We start from the raw sequence: 23,417 nt of genomic DNA, 5'->3' as shown, positions 1-23,417 counted from the left end.
TTGTCGCTTTTACATTGAATTATATAGGGAAACTATTTGGTGTATTATGACCTAAAGGATACCGCTAAAGTTGGCCGTAAAGAGGCGGCCTCACCGCAAAGTAGTCGTATTTCCCAGATGTCTGTCAAGTCCATTCTATACATAGATGGTGACGTCACTACGTTATTATCACCTCTATACTTAGACGCATCACGCACCTCCATTTGGAGGCATTTATGACTACGACACAAAGAAGTCCGCGGATGAATGAAGAATTTGCTTTATAAGTAAACTTTCATGTTATGATTTAAAAGTTAAGTATAATTTTGTTCAGTATTACGGTCTTATGTAAGTATCAATTAAAATTTTCGTAAGTTTTCAACAATTTCGCTCTTTATTCATTTTTTTAAAACTGTACTTTGACTTTCGGTTGTATAACAACATGTATCCTTTATTGACGAAAGTTTGCAATGAAATAGCGTTTTCAAAACCGCTTAAAAAGTTTCAGAAGGTGTATCTGATGCATGTTTGGATATACACAATAGCTATATTGCCGACTAGTATGGGAACAATTTGGTATTTCAAGTGGCTCCATTTGAATTGCAAGAGAAGTTCAAATTGACTTGTTCAGTTTGTTAAATTTTGACACCCTAATTATATATTTTTTTTTCTTTAAATAATTGAGATCAATGAAAATTTTAGTAAACGCACAGCATTGATGTTCTATTATGGTCATTTTTTAGTGGAATAGTATGTTACAATAAAACAATTATAACTATTGTATTAATGAATTTAGATTAGGTGTCATCTAATTCATTATATGAGATTAGCACATTACATAGTTGAAAAATAAATAACACTTTAATGACTTACCATAGTAAAATAAAGTAGCATAGAATATGTTGCAGGTCATAAAATGTAAAACTGAAATTGAAGAAGCTTTACAAATATTTTACACTGACAACACTGCTGGTTTTCCAAAAAAAAAATCCTTCCTATCTACCTGCCCTAGTTTTTTTGGGGCAAATTTAAATATTATTAATATAATTGAGTTAAATTATTAATATATCAATATGTTTTGATTACATTAGCTTATTATATTATTAATAATAAATACTTTGCAAGGAAATTCCAATTCTGTTTTAATTAGTCTTAATTAGGTACTAGTAAAATTGAAAATATCAGTGACATCCAAAACTTGGCTTATATGCGTATGAATGCATATTTTCTTTGACAGTTACATAGTACCCTATTTAATTGGATTAAAAACAACAAAAAACTATAGTTTTACAACCCAGCCCAAGTTGACTCAAACTGAATTAATTCATCAATTGATCCTATTTAATTATATTAAAAACAACATGTGTAAGATTTTGAGAATATCCCATGTATTCCTCTAATATTCCTCTAGTACACCAACATGCACGTCTTTCTAATGATTTACATGCACTCCTTAAACAGTTTAACAAAAATAATTAATGATTAATCTAAAGAAAACAACAAACAAGCTGTTTCATATAAAAAGTTTATTACATAAGATTACATAAGCAAAATAATCATTTTGATAATAAATCAAGATTATACTTCAACCAAACCATTATGAATTTATTGTGGGGTGGGGGGGGTAATGTAAGCACTTAAACTAAAATGGGGGAAATGTCTGGGGAGGGAACATCTTAGGGCGGGCGTCCTGAATTCCTGCTAAGGGCGACAGTGTTGTTAATGTGTCTTTAGAAGAATTAACTGAAGGAAAGTACTTATTGGTGTATGCCCATCCAGAAGCATTTCTGAGCATATCAATTGGAACAGCAATATTGAATGCATTTGAAAGAGATATAACTGTTTCATAAATTGCTTTTGTTGAAGCCCACAAGTCCTGGTCCTTTAATGGTAGCTTTCCTATTAGGGAATTTTATACTTATTTTTTACTCTACAATCTAGCTCTTTTGTCATAAAATGAGAAGTTTTATTATCCAACAGGTTTTGTGTTTGAACCTCACAAATTTTATAACACCAAAGTCCCATCATATAATCATCATCACAATCAGCAGCAGCATTATCATAGTCATCATCATCATCGTTAGCAGCAGCATCATTGTGTTGTATTATCAGAATTCAATACAAATACAAACACAACCATTACAACTCTTACTACTACTACTACTACTAATTAATTAATTATCTACTACTACAACAAGAACAACAACTACGACTACTACTACTGATCTTACTTCTACTACTACTAGTCTACTACTACTAGTCTACTACTACTACTACTACCACCACCACCACCACCACAACCACCACCACCACTACTACTACTACTACTACTTCTACTACTACTACTACTACTACTTGGTACACCAGAACTTGTTGTCCATGGAGACGATAATGAGAACTCCCAGAGTATTGATCGAACCCTCGCCCAGCGGACATCATTCTCTACACCATAGCGACCATGAATTAATATTTGATGCCATGTACAACATAATTCACCTTATTACAAATAACATGGAATACACAAAATGAATGAAAATGCTTTAAAATAAATGCAAATTTGAAATTTGAAACAAAACAACCTAAGCAATACATAATAAGAAACACTACATTATTGAAACACTGATACCGTGAACATTTTAGGGTGTAACACCTTATGTACATGTACCAGACCTTTTATGTACTACCGGCACTTTGAAACTTTACGTACCACCTACATAAAATATAGGTGTTATTTCCATTCATTCATAGCAGTCCTTATGAATTAAGGTCATTCTCTAAACATGATTAAAGTCTAATGAAGGAAATAATTTGATTTTTTTACAGTTTGAACATTTAGGTCATTCTCTCTTCTCTTCAAAGTATCACATTTCAATTATACAATATAATACAAACATTTTAGACTTTATAATCCTTAGTCAGGATAAGATAAGAGACAAATGAATTTTTATAATTTACTTCAATTTCAGGTAAGACTAATAAATCATTTATTAAGTACTACATGTACTTGGGCTAATAAATTAAACTAAGACACTCAGTGACACTTAGACAATCTGACAAAATATAAAATCTATGGCCAATATAGATCTATAAGTCTAAATTCATAAATACTATCACACAAAATACATTTCATCAATAACACACATTCATATTAAATTAGTTATCTCTTTATATTATAACTATGGTACATAAAGTGTCAGATAGTGGTACATAAAGTGTCGGTACATAAACGGACTGGTACGTAATGTGTGACATTCAACATTTTAAAAATCAGTTAACAATATATGGACTTCATTGTTTTGCATATACGCAATCAAAGCATATTTATTAAAAATTAAAACACACTGTTCATGGCTGTATCTTTTTATTTATACATGCATCAACTATTCTGGTTATTAATAAATTTTTAAAATTATATATAAACAAGATGCACCACATTATGGGTGCCAAGCTAGGCTGCGGTGCAGTTTTGAATAAATGAAATTTATTAAAAGAATTTTAAGAGGTTAGTGACCTTGACCTTTGACCGAGTGACCCCAAAATGGGTGTGGTGTGTAGAAATCATCAAGGTGCATATACATGTGAGGTTTCAATGTTTTAGGTGGAAGCACTTTGATTTTTGAGCCTATGTAAAGGTTTTAGCACGACGCGGACGTCTGACGACGAGCTGTCTATGACAATACCTAGGGTTTTCCCCGAAAACAGCCGAGCTAAAATTGAGCGCCATTAGTCCAATTTTTTGACGCTCTTAAAAATTAAGCTACTTTTTATATGGGTAATATTTGTAGCAAAGAATTTAGCCCATATAAAAAGTATCTCTAAATTCTTTGCGCGTCTTATAAATAAGACTAGAGCGCCATATAAATTAAATGGAAAACATACATTATGTCAAGAAAAATAAAGCTGTAAAAATCTCACCTGCTCGTCTTTGATGTTGCAATTAGCACATTCAGCATTTTCAGTATCTACTAAATAAATATATGAAAGTGCCAAATGTCCAAGATACCATGACGTCCTCCTCAAAATGTTAGATCCTTTGAACTCCATTTATTTTATCCCTGATTAATCCTCTCACACATGAGGCCTACATGTAAGATTCCTTGTAATGTTCACAGCGTTTATTTTAAATTGTTTACGTTCTCAAATTTTAGCAGGTATTTAATTATAAATATTTATTTATGATATTGATTTATTTACTATTTCGAAGATACAGTCTTGCAACGTGTTTAGTTAGTCTAAGTTACGTGTTTAGTGATTCTTACAAACAATAGACTGACATAAAAAGTGGCTCCTTTTGAAACACAAACTGCATCCATGTATATATTACAGCAGGCCCGGTTTGATGGGGCCTGTTTTTGATAATAATTAATTACCATTTTTCACTTCCGTGTTTATTATGTTTACCAACGCCATGATGGAAAAAAGTCCGTTTCCCACAATCCTTAGCGCGCATTCACACAGGTCAGTAAGACCGGTGTGACACAATGCTGTCAAGTCTGTCAAAGAATGCTGAAGGGAACGAATTTTTCTCGACGGTCCAGAATGGGCCAAATATTAAATAAAATGATAAGAGTGAAGCGAATTGTCGTCAATTGAATTGGAACTAAAAACTGTTGCGAAAATTCAGGTAGGCTAAATATAAAAAGTCGTTTAAAAGCTGATGAATCTTTGTATTTAAATGTTTTCATGTCATTTTAAAATTAAATACATAATATTGATGAATCAAAGCAGCACAAATTGGTTATAGAATGTAATAAATTAAAGATTAAGGCACAGGGGTGCCTTGTGGTCAAAGTTCTTTGCTGAAGGCATGTATGTTAAAAGGTAAAGCTATGTTTTGCACGGTCACACGCGTACCCCCATTTTGGCATTTGTGAATATAAATTACAAAAACAGAGTGACTGAGTCTGCAGTTAATTACTTATAGCCACACAACTTATTTGACATAGTAAATTTAATTATAAATAAGAAAGATATTTTATCTATGCAAATTAGAATATATATGGTGGTTACAAGGTAGAAATCCATATTTTTTGTGGTTAAAAACTTCAAAATAATCGCATTTGTCAAAATGGACGTATACAAATTACATATAGAGCAGTTCATTGTTATTGTTTTGATTTTCGCACATGCGCAATGCACTGATAGGCAAAAGCATGGGTTATAGTAGCTCAAAACATATGGATAACGACACTTGTTTAGTAAATAAATCGAAAAGAAGCTCCGAAAAAACAACACCTAAATAATATTTCAAAAATATAATATTTAATGCAAAAAGAATTTATTAATACAATTATTTGCATCTTAAAACAATGCTTCATAAGTATCAAAGTAAAGATTGTCTGAAGACTGAAAGACCGACAATTTGACACAACAAAGAGCTCTATCATGCATTAGCCGTATTATTTTTTGCATAAAAGCTTCAATAAATTACAATAATGATACATCTAATTATAAAATAATAATTATCAATGGCATGAGTACGCTAGTGTGATAAAAATGAGTGATAGAAAGTGTAAGGGGTGCATTGAAAATTATGTACTTCAAAGCCCTATTATAGCGAAGTGCATGACGGTATTTACATGTAATTTTAATTTTGATGGGTTTTGTACAGAGAATGACACTATTGAGGAAAATTAACATACAGCTGAAAAACACAACTTTACATGATGCGAATTGAACTGTGTATTCATGTATATTGAAAACTTGTTACTAGTAGTATGCGTGACACATATTTAACATTTTAACACACATATATCTATATACATATTGTTTTATTATTATTTTTTGAAAACATTATTTATCCCCTTTGGTGTTAAGCGTAATTTCTTGTTTTTATGATGTCGTTCGTGCATTGGTGTAACATTAAATCATCATAAAGAATCATTCAGAATGACGTGGTTTTAATTAACCGATACCCGCTAAATACGTTAAATGTTTTCTACGTAAATTATATACTTATTGAATACTTTATTTTTTATAAATGAAACAGGCTAATATCTTTACGGTTTACAATTTCTGATAATCCATAATGGACATGACTTTTAATTTGTACAATATGTAACATATCTAATTTAAGAAACTGTTAAGTATTTCAGCGGTAAATTATTTAACCAAATGACTGCTTAATACTACCAGAAAGAGAAGACATGGTGGTATACTCAATTGTGTTGAATGCCCAGACTGTCATCTGCCACCCAGTGTGGTTTACACCATGTTGTTTGTGAAGTCTGGACAATATTTGATCAAAACGCGATAATCGGTTTATGCAGAACTTAAACACAGTAATACAAAGGCTTACACGATTTTAAGATTGATGCAAACAATGAAATAAAAAATATTGCATTTAATTTAATTAAATGTTTATTTAATGTGTCAACGTGTTAGTTTTCCCAGACAAATACCATTTAAGTTAATTTTTATATGTTGTTTATTTGGAATTGATCTATTTATTGCTTGTTTTCAATCTGTGTTTCAGTAAAGTAGAACAACTTGTTGGCATGTTCAAAAATAAAATCTAAATAAAATCGTTTAAATATGAACGATCACGCTCTATTTCTTCCCATTGATTGTGTCTTTCTTTTGCCTACCAATGTAGTCCGGATGTAAACACGCAGGTGCGGGTGACGTCACACGTGAACTGGTCTATAGAAATCCTACTTTCTGTTTTAAAAGCAGTATCGTTTGAAAATTAATAAATTACTTGCTAACTAGGCTATAGATTTAATGACAATTTTGCACACTTTAAAATTGCATCTATATGTATTGATTAACATGTATTTCATTTCAAGGTGTGGGGCTTTAAAGCCACACATCTTGAAATGAAATACATGGCATAGTAAATTTAAGTATAAATAAGAAACATATTTTATCTATGCCAATTAGAATATATCTGGTGGTAACAAGGTAGAAATCCGTCTCTTTTGCGCTTTGAAACTTAACAATAATCTATTTGTCGAAAATGGACGTATACGTCTAGAAATCCTACTTTCGGTTTTAAAAGCGGTACCGGTTGAAAAATAATAAATTACTTGTTAACTAGGCTATAGATTTAATTTTATCTATCTCAATAAGAATATATCTATTGGTTACAAAGTAGAAATCCGTCTTTTTTGCGCTTTAAAACTTAAAAATAATCGTGTTTGACGAAACGGACGTACACGTAAAGAAATTCTACTTTCGGTTTTAAAATTAAACAGAATAAAAATTTACTTGCTAACTAGGCTATAAATTGAAGGACAATTTTGCACACTTTCAAATTGCATCTATATGTATTGATAAACATGTGCTTAATTTCAAGGTGTGTGGCTTTAAATGAAATCATACTTCAGTATATAGGGTGATAAGAAAAAAACAGTATCTTGGTGACCGCTTTCAGTCAATATTCCTGTGACGTTGTGGAAGATGTGTTGTTAAAACCAAAAATTTGGTAATTTAGAGTTAAAAAAATAGATTAATATGAACTGTTATCAGATAAGGTATCATAGTTAATTTGGCCTAAAATGTATACATTGACAGTAGGTCTACTAGCCTTAAATCTACAAGTATTTTCCCTGTATTGAATTGATCTATTCGGTTTATAATACTGTTACTGCAGATTCATGAACTCTGATAAAAACAAACACTAAATTAAAACCACCTGTGGAACTCAGAGTGGAACTCAGAGTGGAACTCAGATGTACTGAAATTTAATAAAATAATCAAATATATGAATTGTTGTGATAGGCAGCATGTGCATATCATTTATTATAACTTTTAGTAATCTAACATTAATTTATGAATTTGAAAATAAGTAAAAAAAGACAAGAGACTGCATAGATAAGTTAATTGCAATTAATGACTTGTACATTATTCTTGATAAATAGATTAATCATCATCTGGAGTAGTTTAAGAAATACTGTTCATGATCCATTATGAGATATTGTGAATGGTAATTTTCTGTGGTGGTGTGTTAACATCTTTAACTGAAATAACTGATATCATTTTCTTCTGAAACACTAAGAGATCCATGATAAAACTTTCATGGAATGTTCTGTGCTCAGGTGTTGAACTGTTCTTTTTTCAAAGAGAAAGCATTGCATATCATTCATAAGTTATGATAGCAAGTCAACCAGAGTGATAACAGCAAAAAATCGTCTCTGAAACAATGCGACTTATAGCTTATATATTTAGCTTAAAACATCATCTTGTTATCCACTGTGGTGTCTGTAAATGTTATTTTAATCATATACATGTATTATCTGACCTGAAACAACGTTGGTGCTCAGAAATCTTAATTAGCAGCCAATTGTTTAGTTTTTAACCAAAATAAACAAACAGTGACAATTGAAAACATTTTCAATGAAACCACAAGGCCAAGAGATGTAGATTAATAAGCAGTATCATGTTTAATTAAAATATCCTTCAAAATTGCTCCACACTTTAATGTATGTTGAACAGGTTTGAACAGATTTAACCTTTCCATTGTATTTTATTCATGTGACACCATGCATGTTAAAGAGCCCCTTTGTTTGTTTGTTATTTAAAGTGATGCAACTTAGTAATGGATTTTCTGGTTTTAATTTGCAGATTGTTGAGGAAGGCGGTCATGCCAGAAGGTTTACATCCAATATTGCCCAGGGGGACAGTAATTAGAACAATTTCTTTAAGTTTGTGTGGACACAGAGGCTTGAATGTAGAAATCAAAGAGTGGACATGCGTATAAAATATCGCCAACAGACCATGGACGGATAAAGAGAAAAATCTACTATTGTGATTGAAAGTTTAAAATATACAGCAAATAAACTTCAAATAGAAATTTAAACATACAAGAAGTAGGACCTTGACCATGCCTCAACAACATCAGGAACAAGAAGTCAAACATGCAATATTAATTCACATGCTTGTAGCTAATAGCACATGAGCATTAGCAAGTGAAGGAGAGAAACAATAACTAATGACCATAAAATTATCTATTGATACTTATCAAAATTGGATCCATTCTGGACATCTTCAAGAGTCTAGCCAGCTCTATTGATGCTTAAAAATTGGATCCATTCTGGAAATTGTAAGAGTCTAGCCAGCTCTATTGATACTAACCAAAATTGGATCCATTCAGGAGAATTTCAAGTGTGTAGCCAGCTCTATTGATATTGACCAAAACTCAATCCATTCTGGACATTTGCAAGAGTGTATCCAGTCCTGTTGAAATTGACCGAATTTTGATCCATTCTGGACATTTTCAAGAGTGAAGCCAGCTCTATTGTTACTTACTAAAATTGGATCCATTGTGGACACTTTCAAGACTCTAGCTAGCTCTATTGATTCTTACCAAAATTTGATCTATTCGGGACAATTTGAAGAGTCAAGCCAGCTGTATTGGTACTCACCAAAATTGGATCCATTCTTGACAACTTCAAGACTCTAGCCAGCTCTCTTGATACTTACCAAAATTTGATCTATTCTATACAAATTCAAGAGTCTAGCCAGCTCTATTGATACTTACCAAAATTGGATCCATTCTGGACAATTTCAAGAGTCTAGCAAGCTCTATTGATACTTACCGAAAATGGATCCAATCTAGACAATTTCAAGAGTCAAGCCAGCTCTCTTGATACTTACCAAAATTGGATCCATTTTGGACAATTTCAAGAGTATAGCCAGCTCTATTGATACCAAAATTGGATCCATTCTGGACAATTTCAAGAGTGAAGCCAGATCTATTGATACTTACAAAAATTGGATCCATTCTGGACATTTTCAAGAGTGTACCCAGAACTATTGTTACTTGCCAAAATTGGATCCATTCTATACAATTTCAAGAGTCTAGCCTGCACTATTGATACTTAACAAAATTGGATCCAATCCGGACATTTTCAAGCGTTTAGCAAGCCTTGTTGATACTGACCGAATTCGGATTCATTCTGTACATTGTCAAAATATTTTTGATTGATCATATAATGTCCCTGGGATGAAAATAAGCCACACCTTTTTGCTTTTTATTAAAGGGGCCTTTTTAAGTTTTGGTAAATTGTCAAAATTGTTTCATATTTTTATGTCCCCCACCACTATAGTGGTTTATAAAATTATAAATCGTTGCAATGCAAAACGATTGAATAATATGGAAAGTTCTGTTGTCGTTGTTATATTTTGTGAAACTACGAGAATTGCTTATATTAAGTATAAAATACCTTCCACATTGTATGACCACAAATGACCGAGTGGTCAAAGCAGTAGACTTTTACTCCAGTACTCCAGTTGTCAGTGGTTCTATCCCTGTTGAGGGTTCAACCAAGATTTGATTTTCAATTTGTGTCTAGTTATACACTGGGGACCATGGCGTTTTCCTTATATGCATGTTATAAAAATTATTATTATCCTAGACCCAAACAACAAAGATAAAGAGCCTGCAATTGAGGTTGCATCTGAATATTGTATGGTATTTGTTTGAACTACACAGGCCCTCTGGGAACTATTTAAAAAAACATTATTGATCCATTTTTTTTATCTTTAACAACTTTTATAATTTTTCTCAGTACATACTCCGGTTTGACTTGAAACATACAAACTAGTGAAAATAATAAGTACTGCCATAATTACCATGGCAATGTGTTGTTTTTTGGTTAAAGGCCAATGTGCAGACTTACTACTAAATGATGAAATAATGATGTAATGTTACTGTTTTAAATTTTAGAAAGAATGTGTTTTGATATTCTAAGCATTTTTTATTTATTTTTCATGTAAAATATACACTTTTGAAAAATTGTGTTTTATAACTGTTAAGTTAAATACACAGGTATTTCAGTTTGGTTATGTAGCGGGGTTTGTGTATTGACACAAGGGGTTATAGTTGCCAACTTTTATTAAGCCCCCCTTTGAAGAAGAGGGGGTATATTGTTTTGCACATGTCGGTTCGTCCACCAGATGGTTTCCGGATGAGAGCGCTTAGGCCTAGGATCATGAAACTTCATAGGAACATTGATCATGACTGGCAGATGACCCATATTGATTTTCAGGTCACTAGGTCAAAGGTCATGGGCACAGTGACTCGAAATAGTAAAATGGTTTCCGGATGATAACTCAAGAATGCTTACGCCTAGGATCATGAAACTTCATATGTACATTGATCATGACTGGCAAATGACCCTTTCGATTTTCAGGTCACTAGGTCAAAGGTCAAGGTCACAGTGACTCGAAACAGTAAAATGGTTTCCGGATGATAACTCAAGAATGCTTACGCCTAGTTTTAATTATATAATTGATAATGGTATGAAACAAAATAACATAAAGTATTATAAGTATTATCATAAATTATAAATCAGATAATTGATAAATACAATATCATTCAAATAATATAATGATTACAATTTTAACAAGTATACAAGTAAATACACTAAAAATAATAAAATGACTCACCAGTAACCATATGAAGAAAGAAACTAAAGATAGTAGGTTTAAGCAAATGAAAAATGCTTGTACCTCTTGCAAGGTTTAGTAACGAAATGAATCAAATGTTTCAGATATATAAAACCATAAATATGTATCTGAAATCAGCTCACCTAAAAAGCTTTCTCCATTATTAATATACGGTAGCTCACTCATTTATCACACTGAATCCCTCTTGATTGGATAAGTAGTTATAATTATTTATAAAACTGGTGTTTTGTTTTGTTTTCATTGTGTTGCCTTTTTGCTTTTTGCTTTCTCTGAGAAATTTGCATCTTGATTTTTTTCATTTGCTTTATTAGGTTTGCATTCTGATGCTTTTTTTGCTTTTGCTTTCTTGAGCTTAACAGTATGTATATATAATACTAGTGACACTACAACAGTTTGCTGTTGTTGTCTTATTTCGTTCATTTCATTTGATATCTTGTTGAAGAACTTGTAGTACTGTATGTATGTAGCATTAATCAATGCTTCTTTGCTCATCATTTGCCTTTGAAGCTCTGAAATAGTGCTAGTTACACATGCGGGATAATCATTTCAGCATTAGTATTGTATTATTTTGCTTTTATAATTATATTTTATTTTTTATTCATCAGTGTTGTATTGTGTTGCTTATATTATGTGAAATTTGCTGATATTTTTCCTTCAAATCTGGTTTGAGGTGATAATTTCCTTTAAGCCCTTTTTATTTTGTGGCACTATTGTGTTCTATTTTCTCTGTAAGCATTTTACACCATTTCTTTTTATGGTACCTTAGGCCCCTTCCTTGTGTCAACATCAAGAATCTTTTAAACAGCTCTTAATTTTGAATGTATAGTACTGATATTATATTTCTGCTTACATTTGAATAATGTCCTATAGGAATACTGCTTTAATTGTGTTTTTATTGTGCTTTATTAGAATAACTATTTCTTATGTATGCCATGTATTATTAATGTGTTGCAATTTGCTACTGCTTGTTAGTTTGGTAAACAGCTATACATAGCGTATGTTATATACATGTTATTTCATACTGACAATAAATTCGTTTTGATGTGATTTGATTAAGGATGAGTGTTTGTGAATACCCTGTTACATACTCCCTCTGTAGAGAAAAATTGCTCCTGAGATTTAATTTCTTTTGTATACCCTAAACACAACAATTTAAATAAATTAATATATTCTTACTAGAATACTTCACTTTTACCTATTCCAGCAATTTAAAATTACTGCGTACACTTTCCACCATCGTAGATAATGTTTACAAGGACTGGAGTGTTGAAGTGAGTGGAAAAATTAGTAAGATCATGACCTACAGCTGTATATATGCCTGAAAACAGCTGGTCAATCTGCTGAGGGTTGACCTATAAGTAAGATGTAAACAGATCTTAGAATCATGTACAAGGAAATTTAGCACAGTTATTCAACTTAGAAGTTTAAAATTAACTACACACCATAATTGCAATACAAATTTATATATTTAAATAATAAAATAACGAAAAAACCAGCCTTTATTTAATAATTAAGATAAATATCACTATATACGGTTCTGATTATTTGAAAGTTATTTACAACAAACCTCTCTGTATCAGATAGTATTAATATTTAATACAAGTGATTAACAGGGTAAAAAATTATACACAAGAGGAACATACACAAAATAATATTCATCAGGTTTACATGAAACTCGTTGTCAATATGGAAAATATAAACCTATATTGGAGCAAATCTTGGCAGATGGAGTTTAATGTTAAAAAATGCGCCATCATGAATATCTCCAACTCCACTAAGAAAAGACTACAACTATACTATGAATAACGAAACCCTCGAAAATCTTTAACATCACCCTTACTTAGGAATCGATCTTTGTGATAATCTGAAATTAAACACTCGTATCGATAACGCAACCAAGAAAGCTTCACAAACTCTGGGATTCATCAAACGCAACTTGAATAAATGCCCACAACCAGTAAAAGAAATGGCATTTGAATACATTTTAATTAATATAAAACGGATACCCAACAAAATCTAACAATAGACACATGCTGCAGATAACACAGTCGACAATACATAGAAATAAAACTCATGTTGCTTCAGTATGATTGCTTGCCCATTGATATTGGATAATATTTATTTTGAAATTTCATACCGGCTGGTAATAAGTTTCAGTCTGGATAAAGTGGCTCGGAAATCGCCCATTATCAACAGTATTAGTTTAATTAATCGCAGTCACGACCATGGAACAAATAGTGGTTGAAACGCTATTACTGTTGACCGTATTAATCAAAAATGGAAATAATGGATCGAACATCATTTCGTAAAATCAGGATTTGAATGTCATCCTAGCAATCAGTAGGGCTTTTCCGCCAAAACGGCTCAAAAGCTAAACCCAGTTCATGCTTAATTGTATTTAAATTAATTATGATAATGTTAAGCAATTAGGTAGTCTATTTACTTAAAACATTATCATCACATTTCAGCCAAATTAAACAAAAAATGAAAATAGCCATTTAATTTCCACTCAAATAACTATTCAAAAACACATATTTTTGTTGAAAGATGTTACATCCTATAAATACTATAAAGCTGCATAGTAAATACATGTGTATATATATATATATATATATATATATATATATATATATATATATATATATATATATATATATATATATATATATATATATATACATATATATATATATTTATATATATATATATATTATAACTTTATATATATTATATAACTCATACATGTGATAATAACCACATTGATACTACAATGTTCCTGTAATGGTTTTTATATATACATGTACTCGTTAATTAGAGAAAACTGTGAAGGGCTTATCAGCGCAGTGTATTGCTGAAATCGTCTAGAATGGATCCAGATTCGGTAAGTATCGATAGAGCTGGCTATACTCTTGAAATCGTCTAGAATGTATCCCAAATTCGGTAAGTATCAATAGAGCTGGCTATACTATTGAAATCGTCTAGAATGGATCCCATTTTGGTAAGTATCAATGGAGCTGGCTAGACTCTTGAAATCGTATAGAATGGATCCAAATTCGGTAAGTATCAAAACAGCTGGCTAGACTCTTGAAAATGTCTAGAATGGATCCAATTTTGGTAAGTATTAATAGCTGGCTATACTCTTGAAATCGTCTAGAATGGATCCAATTTTGGTAAGTATAAATAGAGCTGGCTAGACTCTTGAAATCGTCTAGAATGGATCTAATTTTGGTAAGTATAAATAGAGCTGGCTAACTCTTGAAATCGTCTTGAATGTACAATTTCGGTAATTATCAATAGAGCAGGTTAACTATTGAAATCGTCTAGACTGAATCAAATTTTGGTAAGCATCAACAGAGCTGGCTAGACTCTTGAAATCGTATAGAATGGATCCAAATTCGGTAAGTATCAATAGAGCTGGTTAACTATTGAAATCGTCTAGACGGGATCAAATTTTGGTAAAAATCAAGAGAGCTGGCTAGACTCTTGAAATCGTCTAGAATGGATCCAAATTCAGTAATAGAGCTGGCTATACTCTTGAAATCGTCTAGAATGGATCCCATTTTGGTAAGTATCAATGGAGCTGGCTAACTCTTGAAAACGTCTAGAATGGATTCAATTTTAGTAAGTATCAATAGAGCTGGCTAGACTCTTGAAATCGTCTAGAATGGATCAAATTTTGGTAAGTATCAATAGAGCTGGCTAGACTCTTGAAATTGTCTAGAATGGATCCAATTTTGGTAAGTATCAATAGAGCTGGCTAGACTTTTGATATTGTCTAGAATGGATCCCAATTTGGTAAGTATCAATAAAGCTGGCTATACTCTTGAAATCGTCTAGAATGGATCCAATTTTGGTAAGTATAAATAGAGCTGGCTAGACTCTTGAAATCGTCTAGAATGGATCCAATTTCGGTAAGTATAAATAGAGCTGGCTCGACTCTTGAAATCATCTAGAATGGATCCCAAATTTGGTAAGTATCAATAGAGCTGGCTATACTCTTGAAATCGTCTAGAATGGATCCCATTTTGGTAAGTATCAATGGAGCTGGCTAACTCTTGAAAGCGTCTAGAATGGATCTCAATTTTAGTAAGTATCAATAGAGCTGGCTAGACTCTTGAAATCGTCTAGAATGGATCCAATTTCGGTAAGTATAAATAGAGCTGGCTATACTCTTGAAATCGTCTAAAATGGATCCCATTTTGGTAAGTATCAATGGAACTGGCTAACTCATGAAAACGTCTAGAATTGATCCCAATTTTAGTAAGTATCAATAGAGCTGGCTAGACTCTTGAAATCGTCTAGAATGGATCCAATTTCGGTAAGTTTCAATAGAACTAGACTTTTGAAATTGTCGTATGGATTCCATTTTGGCAAGTATCAATAGAGCTGGCTAACTCTTGAAATCGTCTAGAATGGATACAATTTCGTTAAGTATCAATATATAGCTGGTTAACTGTTGAAATCATCTAGAATTGATCAAATTTTGGTAAGCATCAAGAGAGCTGACTAGACTCTTGAAATCGTCTAGAACGGATCCAATTTCGGTATCAATAAAGATGGCTAGACTCTATCAAAAGAGCTGGCTAGACTCTTGAATTTTTTTGTCTAGAATGGATCCAAATTTGGTTAGTATTAATACAGCTGGCTAGATTCTTGAAATCGTCTTGAATGGATACAATTTTGTTTCGATGAGCGGTACTTAGGTTGAAAAGACAGATTTTACTGGTAGCCATTGTGCATATCAACAGTTTTATTGATACTTTGACACCCTTTAATCCAAATTTGGTCTTTATCAACAGCGATTTTCTTTTCAAATAATTTATTAAACAAAAAAAAACATTGTCGTAAACGATGCTGCAAATATATAGATTTGGTATCCATTGTAGCAATTTATTTATGATCCAATATAGACACGACCGGTCTTGGAGGACATTTTGGAAAACGCGCGCATGCGCACAATTATTGGAGCAAAATGTGTGAGACATGAAAATGGCAACATCGCGCAAGAGTGTAGGACAACACACAGTTGCGAATAAAAACCGCCCAGTCAATTCCATGGTAAAAATACATTTTTAAAAGAGTAAATGTCAAATTTAGCCAAAAAAAGCAAAATGTCAAAGTCACTACCAGGTTTTGTGGGTTGCCAATATGTAGTGGGTTGTTTGGTGTGTAACGTAAGACCGGTAGTGGATTTCCACCATTTACAAACACACACACACACACACGCACGCACGCACGCACGCACGCACGCACGCACGCACGCACACACACACACACACACACACACACACACACACACACACACACACTCACACACACACACACATACATACATACATACATACATACATACATACATACATACATACACACACACATACATACATACATACATACATACATACATACATACATTACTTTTATGTAAGGGATAAAAAATATATATGTACATGTATTTTACAGTAGTAACATGATAGGTTTGCTATGGAAAGTATATAAGGCAAGTATTAGTATTACTACTTGGGAAGCATTTTTGGGGAAGTCATAAACACATAGATACATGTGTAAATATTCATAATTCTAACATAAGGCATAATCTTCTAGGAATAATATATGTATTAACTACAATTGCAGTAGAAAAAAGAGCATTAAATGGCATGCTAAGGTAAAATAAGAGTTTTAATCTATTAAGGTCAATATTTCTTAAGAAGACTACGTATAAAGTGGTCGCACTTAATCAATGGACCGTGAGAGGTCAACCTAAGTTGTTCTAAACATATCTTACAGAAAGATCGTGCTTGACCAGTGAACAGTGAACCGTGAAAGTTCACCGTACAGAGTACCCCAGTTATGTCATACAATGTAGACAAATGAAAACAAACTACCGCAAAAATATATGGTACAGTTAGGTTAATGTAAACTTTATCCGTGTAAATATATTTAATGTGTTTTATTACATAATTATCTTGTAGTTGAATTTATTTTTTTTAATTTATATTTGAGTGGCAGACAACAGACTATCCCTAACTACAAAAAGATTCAAACTAATCCATTACTATGTTGTTTCTGTAGTTTGAACGAAGAAATAATCATGTTACTTTTCATTAGATTAAACTGTTGTGGTCATATGCGTTGTTCAAGTGTTGTTTTAGTGGGTACGATCGTCTTGAAGATAATTGTTTTCCCCCTTAAGAAAAGAGAAGATAGTAAACAGTTTACCACTAAGTACTGTTGAACAACATATATTTAAATATTGGTCCACATCGTTCAAACTGATGTGTAAATCAACACTATTTGCTAGTTGCAACTTGAGATGAAAGCAAATGTTGTGACACGCTCTTGCTATACTGTTTGATTGAATATGAGATATAAAACTAAGATCGAGAGGTTTATTTTACAGAAAAAAATTGCTGATGTCGTAGATATTTTACATCACTGTTGTAAAGCAAAATTTATGTAGACACCAGACAGTTGCCAATCGCGCATCTTTTTGTCCGTTATCACATGTGATATAAAACCAATTGAATGCAATACGTTTGGCACATTTTATTGTTCGCACATGTGATAGTGTATGTGTACTTGTGTATTTAGTTTTTTAATGTGTTTGAATACAATTCATGTATTTGATATTAAATGGACAATTTTAAGTGTGAACAAATACAAAAAATAAATGATGTGAAGTACAAGCACTATAAGTTGTGTAGTTTTTCATGGTTTAAAATTTCCATTTCCAGAAGAGTAATTATGTTGAGAACATGTATTGAAAATATTTCCTTACACATCAAATATTGTATAAATATTGTAGATATAACCATATGCATATAACACCTAAAAATAAAAATAACCAATAATCAACAAATTACACTCTTATAGCTTTTATATTTACAGCATAATTGTTCCCTTTTTGTCAAGTCACGCAGAACCCCAATCATAATGTGAGAACACCTGGCTTTGAAATGTTTGTATATATCCATTTAACCATTTTATATTATCAGTTACCACATATTGAAATTGTAAATCAATATTAATAAACACTAACGTAACACGTATTTATTTATGTTATTTTAACGCTCTATCTTTGCAAACGAGAACACACTAGTCTGCACTATTTTAGTACATCATATTCATAATTAATTTTAACACTCGTTCAATTTATTATGCGAAATTGTCTTATCTCATTTTTTAAGTCACACTCATAGTTAACTTCGTCAACCAACAACTTTTCGTTTCTATATATTGTTTTTTGCATCATGTCGGTGTTTTGAAGGCCCCCTAACAAGTGAAAACAAATCCCGTCTGTCAGGCGTCTCGAAGTCATCCGTTGTGTGATCGTATACATCATGTCGGTGTTCTTCTGAAGGGAATGGCCCCCTTACATGTGAATACGAAGCCAGTCTATCATGCGCCTCCGAGTCTTCCGCTGTGTGATCGTATATGTCGTTGTCAATACCTTGCACATGGTTGTAGACATTGTCTGACTTGTTAACGTCCTCCGGGTCCATTAGTTCATTAAGTGTGTTATATTCATCATCTCCGCTAGCTTCCTCGAGTACTTTTTCAATTCTGGTGTTACCATGGTGCAAATAAGTGTGTCCTTTGTCATCAACCGATGTTTTCTCCGCAATATTCGAGTTTCTTTCTGAATCGACCGGAATATTTCGGGCTGATGAAACCGGTCTGTTTGTTTGTCGTTTGTTTACGATCCCATATGCTAGGGAATCCATTACGTTTCTACTCTTGACCTTAGCTGATACCGAGTAAATGTCGCCCGAACTTTCAGTTTCGTTTTTTGACGTCACCATCTCTGTTGCACACTTGTTTGCATCCTCACGTTTCTTTCTTTGTTCTCTTCTCCTGTAACAATGTTAAACATATCACGAAATGAACACCCAGTTTAAATTAAGCTTATGGAAATCATGCCATGGGTATGTTGTGTTTATACTTAACACTGAGTTTACACATTAACACGTAATTTCGTTTAATGTCACAGAAAGGTCATGGTTTAAACATGACGGTAAATATGGCATTTTGAGCGTATTCAACAAGTGAAAAGACAATTGCTATTCTGAATGCATCGATAAACTTTACCAAATAAAACAGTTTGTATCGGACTTCTTCGAAAGCCTATTACACCTAACTGTTCAATCAAACATACCGTATGACTACAATACAGACTAGTATGGATACGGTAATCGCCACAGCAGCGGCTACAATGCCTCCAATCAAACCGCCTGAAACACACGTAAAACACAGCTTTGTTAGTCTTGCAAGCTTGATGTAAAGTATTAATTAGTCAACTGCTAATGATTATGTTTTACGGCTACGGTAATAGGCACGGCAGCGGCTACAATGCCTCCAATCAAACCGTCTTAAACACACGTAAAAACAGCTTTATAAGTCTTGCAAGCTTAATGTAAAGTATTAATAAGTCAACTGTTAACGAGTATGTTTATTGTCCCTAGCACTAGCGGAATTCTTATTTCTTTACTCATGGTCGATATGTCATTTATTCACACACACATACTTACAAGAAGAAAAGTCAGATGCAAAACAAATCTTATCAACGCACAAATGAAATGAACATTATTTTCTCTGCGATGCACTAATTTACATGTAGTTAAGACGGTAAAAAGTTTGGCATGGGATTTGTTTTTGTTCAATTTTTTTTTTGGCTGAGATTTGAGATTCGACTTTGAGCTAAAATATACGCGATTAAAATATAGGGAAGGTAATGATGAGTTTGGTATAATGTAACCAAGTCCTTCACATAGTCTCAATTCAATTAAAACATACAACTCATTACCAGACAATGTGTTCGGCGGCTTTTCTTCCGATCCAGTTCTTGAGTTTATCGTGCTTCCTAAAGGGATTGACGTTGTCGACTTGCTTGGCAACGATACTGAATTACAAAAGTTAACATGTATGTTGTTATAGCATAACCGTATGGCAGAAATAACGTATATATGGCATGTGAACTGTTCATTTTGTTTATACGATTCATTACCATAAAATGTTTTGGCAATTGCACTGAACTACAAAAGTGAATTGTTTGTTGATATTGCATTTTTTAAGTACAATGAAATATGTGCTGTTCATACGTAAATGGATAATACTTACATCATCATACTTATAAAAGTTTGAAACAATATTAACTTCTTGGATGTTAAACAGTTCCGCCAGAAATACTAATCTTGTAGTGCAAAAAAACCGCTATCAACATACTAAACCGTTTCTAAATAGTTAAAGTTATCAACCACTTCAACGACATTTCCATTGAATGTCAATTTTTTAGTTTTGTTTCCTTCACCCTCTTCCGAAATACCATCATTTTAGTTTTTGCAGTAATAACATTAAGCCCCAAGAATTGCAATATAAATATAAGTTTTCTCAATGTGATTGAACTTCAGCTGGTGACTTGCCTACATGTCCCATTTTTGCTTGTAAATATAACTTCATGCTATTAGTGACTGAATATACTAAGTACTAGAAGTATCAATATTAATAAACAATTAAACAAACGTACCTGTTCAACATTGTAATTGGATTGGTTGACACAATCGATTCAGTGCTCAAAATAAGATTATCAGAGCCAACACAACAAGCTGTGTGTTTTGTGAACGAAATCGCAAATCATCATGCCCTAGTGAAATATTATTGTTTTTTTCTTTATGACTGTATGATGTAATCAATAATACTATTTTGCCATTCGTATTACATCATTTGACAATAAAGTGATAAAGTAATTGTATATCTAACCTTCTTGACAAATGAATGGAAGCTCGAGATGACAGTTGTCAGTCTCCTCCACTAGCGTTTGTTCGTGCCGTTGTAGCTTGAAACAGTCGGATGGTGCAGTAAACGGTCCTTAATTATTAATTTATTATTGTTAAGTACATTATTTTTATAGGTAAGTCTGTTTGTGCACAGTTAATAAGACTTTAGATGTCAATATCACGCTGATGATTAAAAACAACAACAAATAAATCACAATGACATGCTCGTGAATAAAATGAATACTCTTACTCAATGTCGATGTGTTTCTCGAAAGTCCTGTCCAAATTTGGCGCCCCTCATCAATAGTGTCGTACTTGTTTGGGAACAGAAACCAAAAAGAAGATTGTTCAATGTGGTTTCGAACATCATTCCACGTGCCAGCTATTTCGTTGTAAAAGTTGTGAGTGGAATCTAAATATAAAACATAATTCACAAAACAACATGATCTTGTTTGGTGTCCCCTACACGCAAGCATGCACACCCAACGATTTGTAAGCGCCCCTCTGCTTAAGACTAGCTCTTAATATGGAAATATGAGAATAATATAGAGATTACTCTAATCCTTACTGACCTTCAAGTTAGGCCCGTATCCTTATTCTAGGACACATATGTGTTGTGTTATTCTGACATGTATGGATGTAAACAAGCAATATCAGATTCTAAGTGGAGTGATATTTAGTAAACACATAACAAATACGTTTATGTAGCGGCGAAGGCCTGACACATATATGAGTGTTTATGAACATACCGAAACGGTCATCATTTGACTATAATTTAAAGGCTACACGAATATAAACGATTATGTAAAATACTTGAACGATATATGTATAATCCACTCAAATTGGTGCTGCACGGAATTTGTTGTCCAGTAAATCTCTGACTATTCATTAAGACTGCGAAGCATTCAGACGAGCCATTGTGTTTTGCAGTCATATCTAAAATGAACGTCGCATATTGTTTGTAACATTTGTTCTAGCAAACTGACATAATATGTGTAATATTTGATATCACGATTTATCAATGTAAATGAACTACTGTGAGTTGTTCACAACGCCCGCCTCTGTTGAAATAGAAGGGTTTTCTAAAAGAGTTAACAACGTTACTTACTAATTTGAGAATTTGTTATGCTTTCATTTAAATATAATCACGTTTTACATCAAAGTTTTCGGGCGAAACAATACAAGAGAATTGTCGACGTTTTGTTTGATTTGTTTGTGTGAATTGGTATTGCATTAATCTGTTTTAAATGATGGCGTAAAACAATAAATGCAAAAATGACCATGCTGAGCAGATCATTTTCGTTTACATTTGTGTTAAATTTCGGTCAAAACATCATTCCATTATTACAATGATTTACTAGAGTATATATGTGTTTGTTAAACATTTTATTCTGTTGCGTTGAAATAAAATAACCCGTACCAATGTATGAATACCATGATGCTTATTTGAAGAAACAACTATAAAGAAAAATTATTTTGAATCAAACAACTTAAATGAAGATGTTTTAAAGTAACATACCCAAACATTTAAAAACGTCACATGTGGCGAAATATCGGTGTTTTATAGGTTCGTTAAGATAGCACCAAGGTGAACCATATCCATTTGGATCTCTGCAGGTATCTTTTGCATCGTTGGCAGAACCGTCGGGAAAGGTGCCGTTTTTATAGAAGGATTGATTCCAGGGCAAACACGAATCTCCATAAATATTCTTACTAAGCGTCCCATTCCAAGATTCGGAGGATGTGTAGCAAATGTCTGAAGTGAAAATATTTTTTTTTTCAACCGGGTCGGTAGTGCACTAAACGCTACACTATTTATTGGTTATATAGGGATTGTTTTTTCTTCAACAACTTTTCATCTATACTTGCAGCTACATATTTTGATCAATAAATCTTTTGCAAAAAAAGTGTTTAAATTTGTCATTTAACGACTTCTTCTGATAACATTGAATATGACTCTCACTGTTTTTATACACAGTATACGCATATTCCCCACCACATAATTCTTCAGTGTTGCCTTCGCAATTGATTTTACAGGAAGCAGAGGCCGAAACAACAATAAAGGACGAAACGACGTCATTCAAACACACACAATCGCTTTTCTGAAAAAAAAAACCCATAAGAACTGAAATGCACGTGTATTCAATACATTATTTTAAAGGGCATAAGTTTACAAAACTCGTTATGTCAGCACAGCATATCACATTTGCATAAATGTATTTCCATATAGTATATGTGAATTAAAGGACATAT

At 32.6% G+C, this 23,417-nt stretch overlaps 1 protein-coding gene and 1 long non-coding RNA gene across 2 annotated transcripts; one reads left to right on the top strand and one right to left on the bottom strand.

The window, feature by feature from the left end:
- The first annotated feature begins 3,873 nt into the window (after positions 1-3,873).
- LOC127841728 (uncharacterized) lies at positions 3,874-12,438 on the top strand. The gene is made up of 2 exons (XR_008031291.1): positions 3,874-4,603; positions 8,545-12,438. It is a non-coding gene; the product is annotated as an uncharacterized LOC127841728 (long non-coding RNA).
- Positions 12,439-18,152: 5,714 nt separating this feature from the next.
- Positions 18,153-21,684, bottom strand: LOC127841693 (uncharacterized). The gene is made up of 5 exons (XM_052370755.1): positions 21,415-21,684; positions 21,148-21,255; positions 20,195-20,290; positions 19,547-19,622; positions 18,153-19,245 (listed from the first exon to the last, which is right to left on the bottom strand). Exons 1-5 carry the CDS (start codon positions 21,638-21,640, stop codon positions 18,621-18,623), a joined length of 1,131 nt encoding a protein of 376 aa, XP_052226715.1. The 5' UTR covers positions 21,641-21,684; the 3' UTR covers positions 18,153-18,620.
- Positions 21,685-23,417: the final 1,733 nt, after the last annotated feature.

This window comes from Dreissena polymorpha, chromosome 8 (genome assembly GCF_020536995.1).
Source record: "Dreissena polymorpha isolate Duluth1 chromosome 8, UMN_Dpol_1.0, whole genome shotgun sequence".
Lineage (NCBI taxonomy): Eukaryota > Metazoa > Mollusca > Bivalvia > Myida > Dreissenidae > Dreissena > Dreissena polymorpha.
Note: the sequence above shows the minus strand (reverse complement) of the source record. Positions and strands in the feature narration are given on the sequence as shown.

What these genes read in the sequence shown, in the direction of transcription:
- LOC127841693 (XM_052370755.1), bottom strand. Translation starts at nt 21,640, where the DNA reads ATGCTTGCGTGTAGGGGACACCAAACAAGATCATGTTGTTTTGTGAAT. An exon ending in GAGAAACACATCGACATTGA is followed by an intron (nt 21,256 to 21,414) that starts GTAAGAGTATTC and finishes TTAATAATTAAG; the next exon opens with GACCGTTTACTGCACCATCC. An exon ending in GTCTGTATTGTAGTCATACG is followed by an intron (nt 19,246 to 19,546) that starts GTATGTTTGATT and finishes ACATTGTTACAG; the next exon opens with GAGAAGAGAACAAAGAAAGA.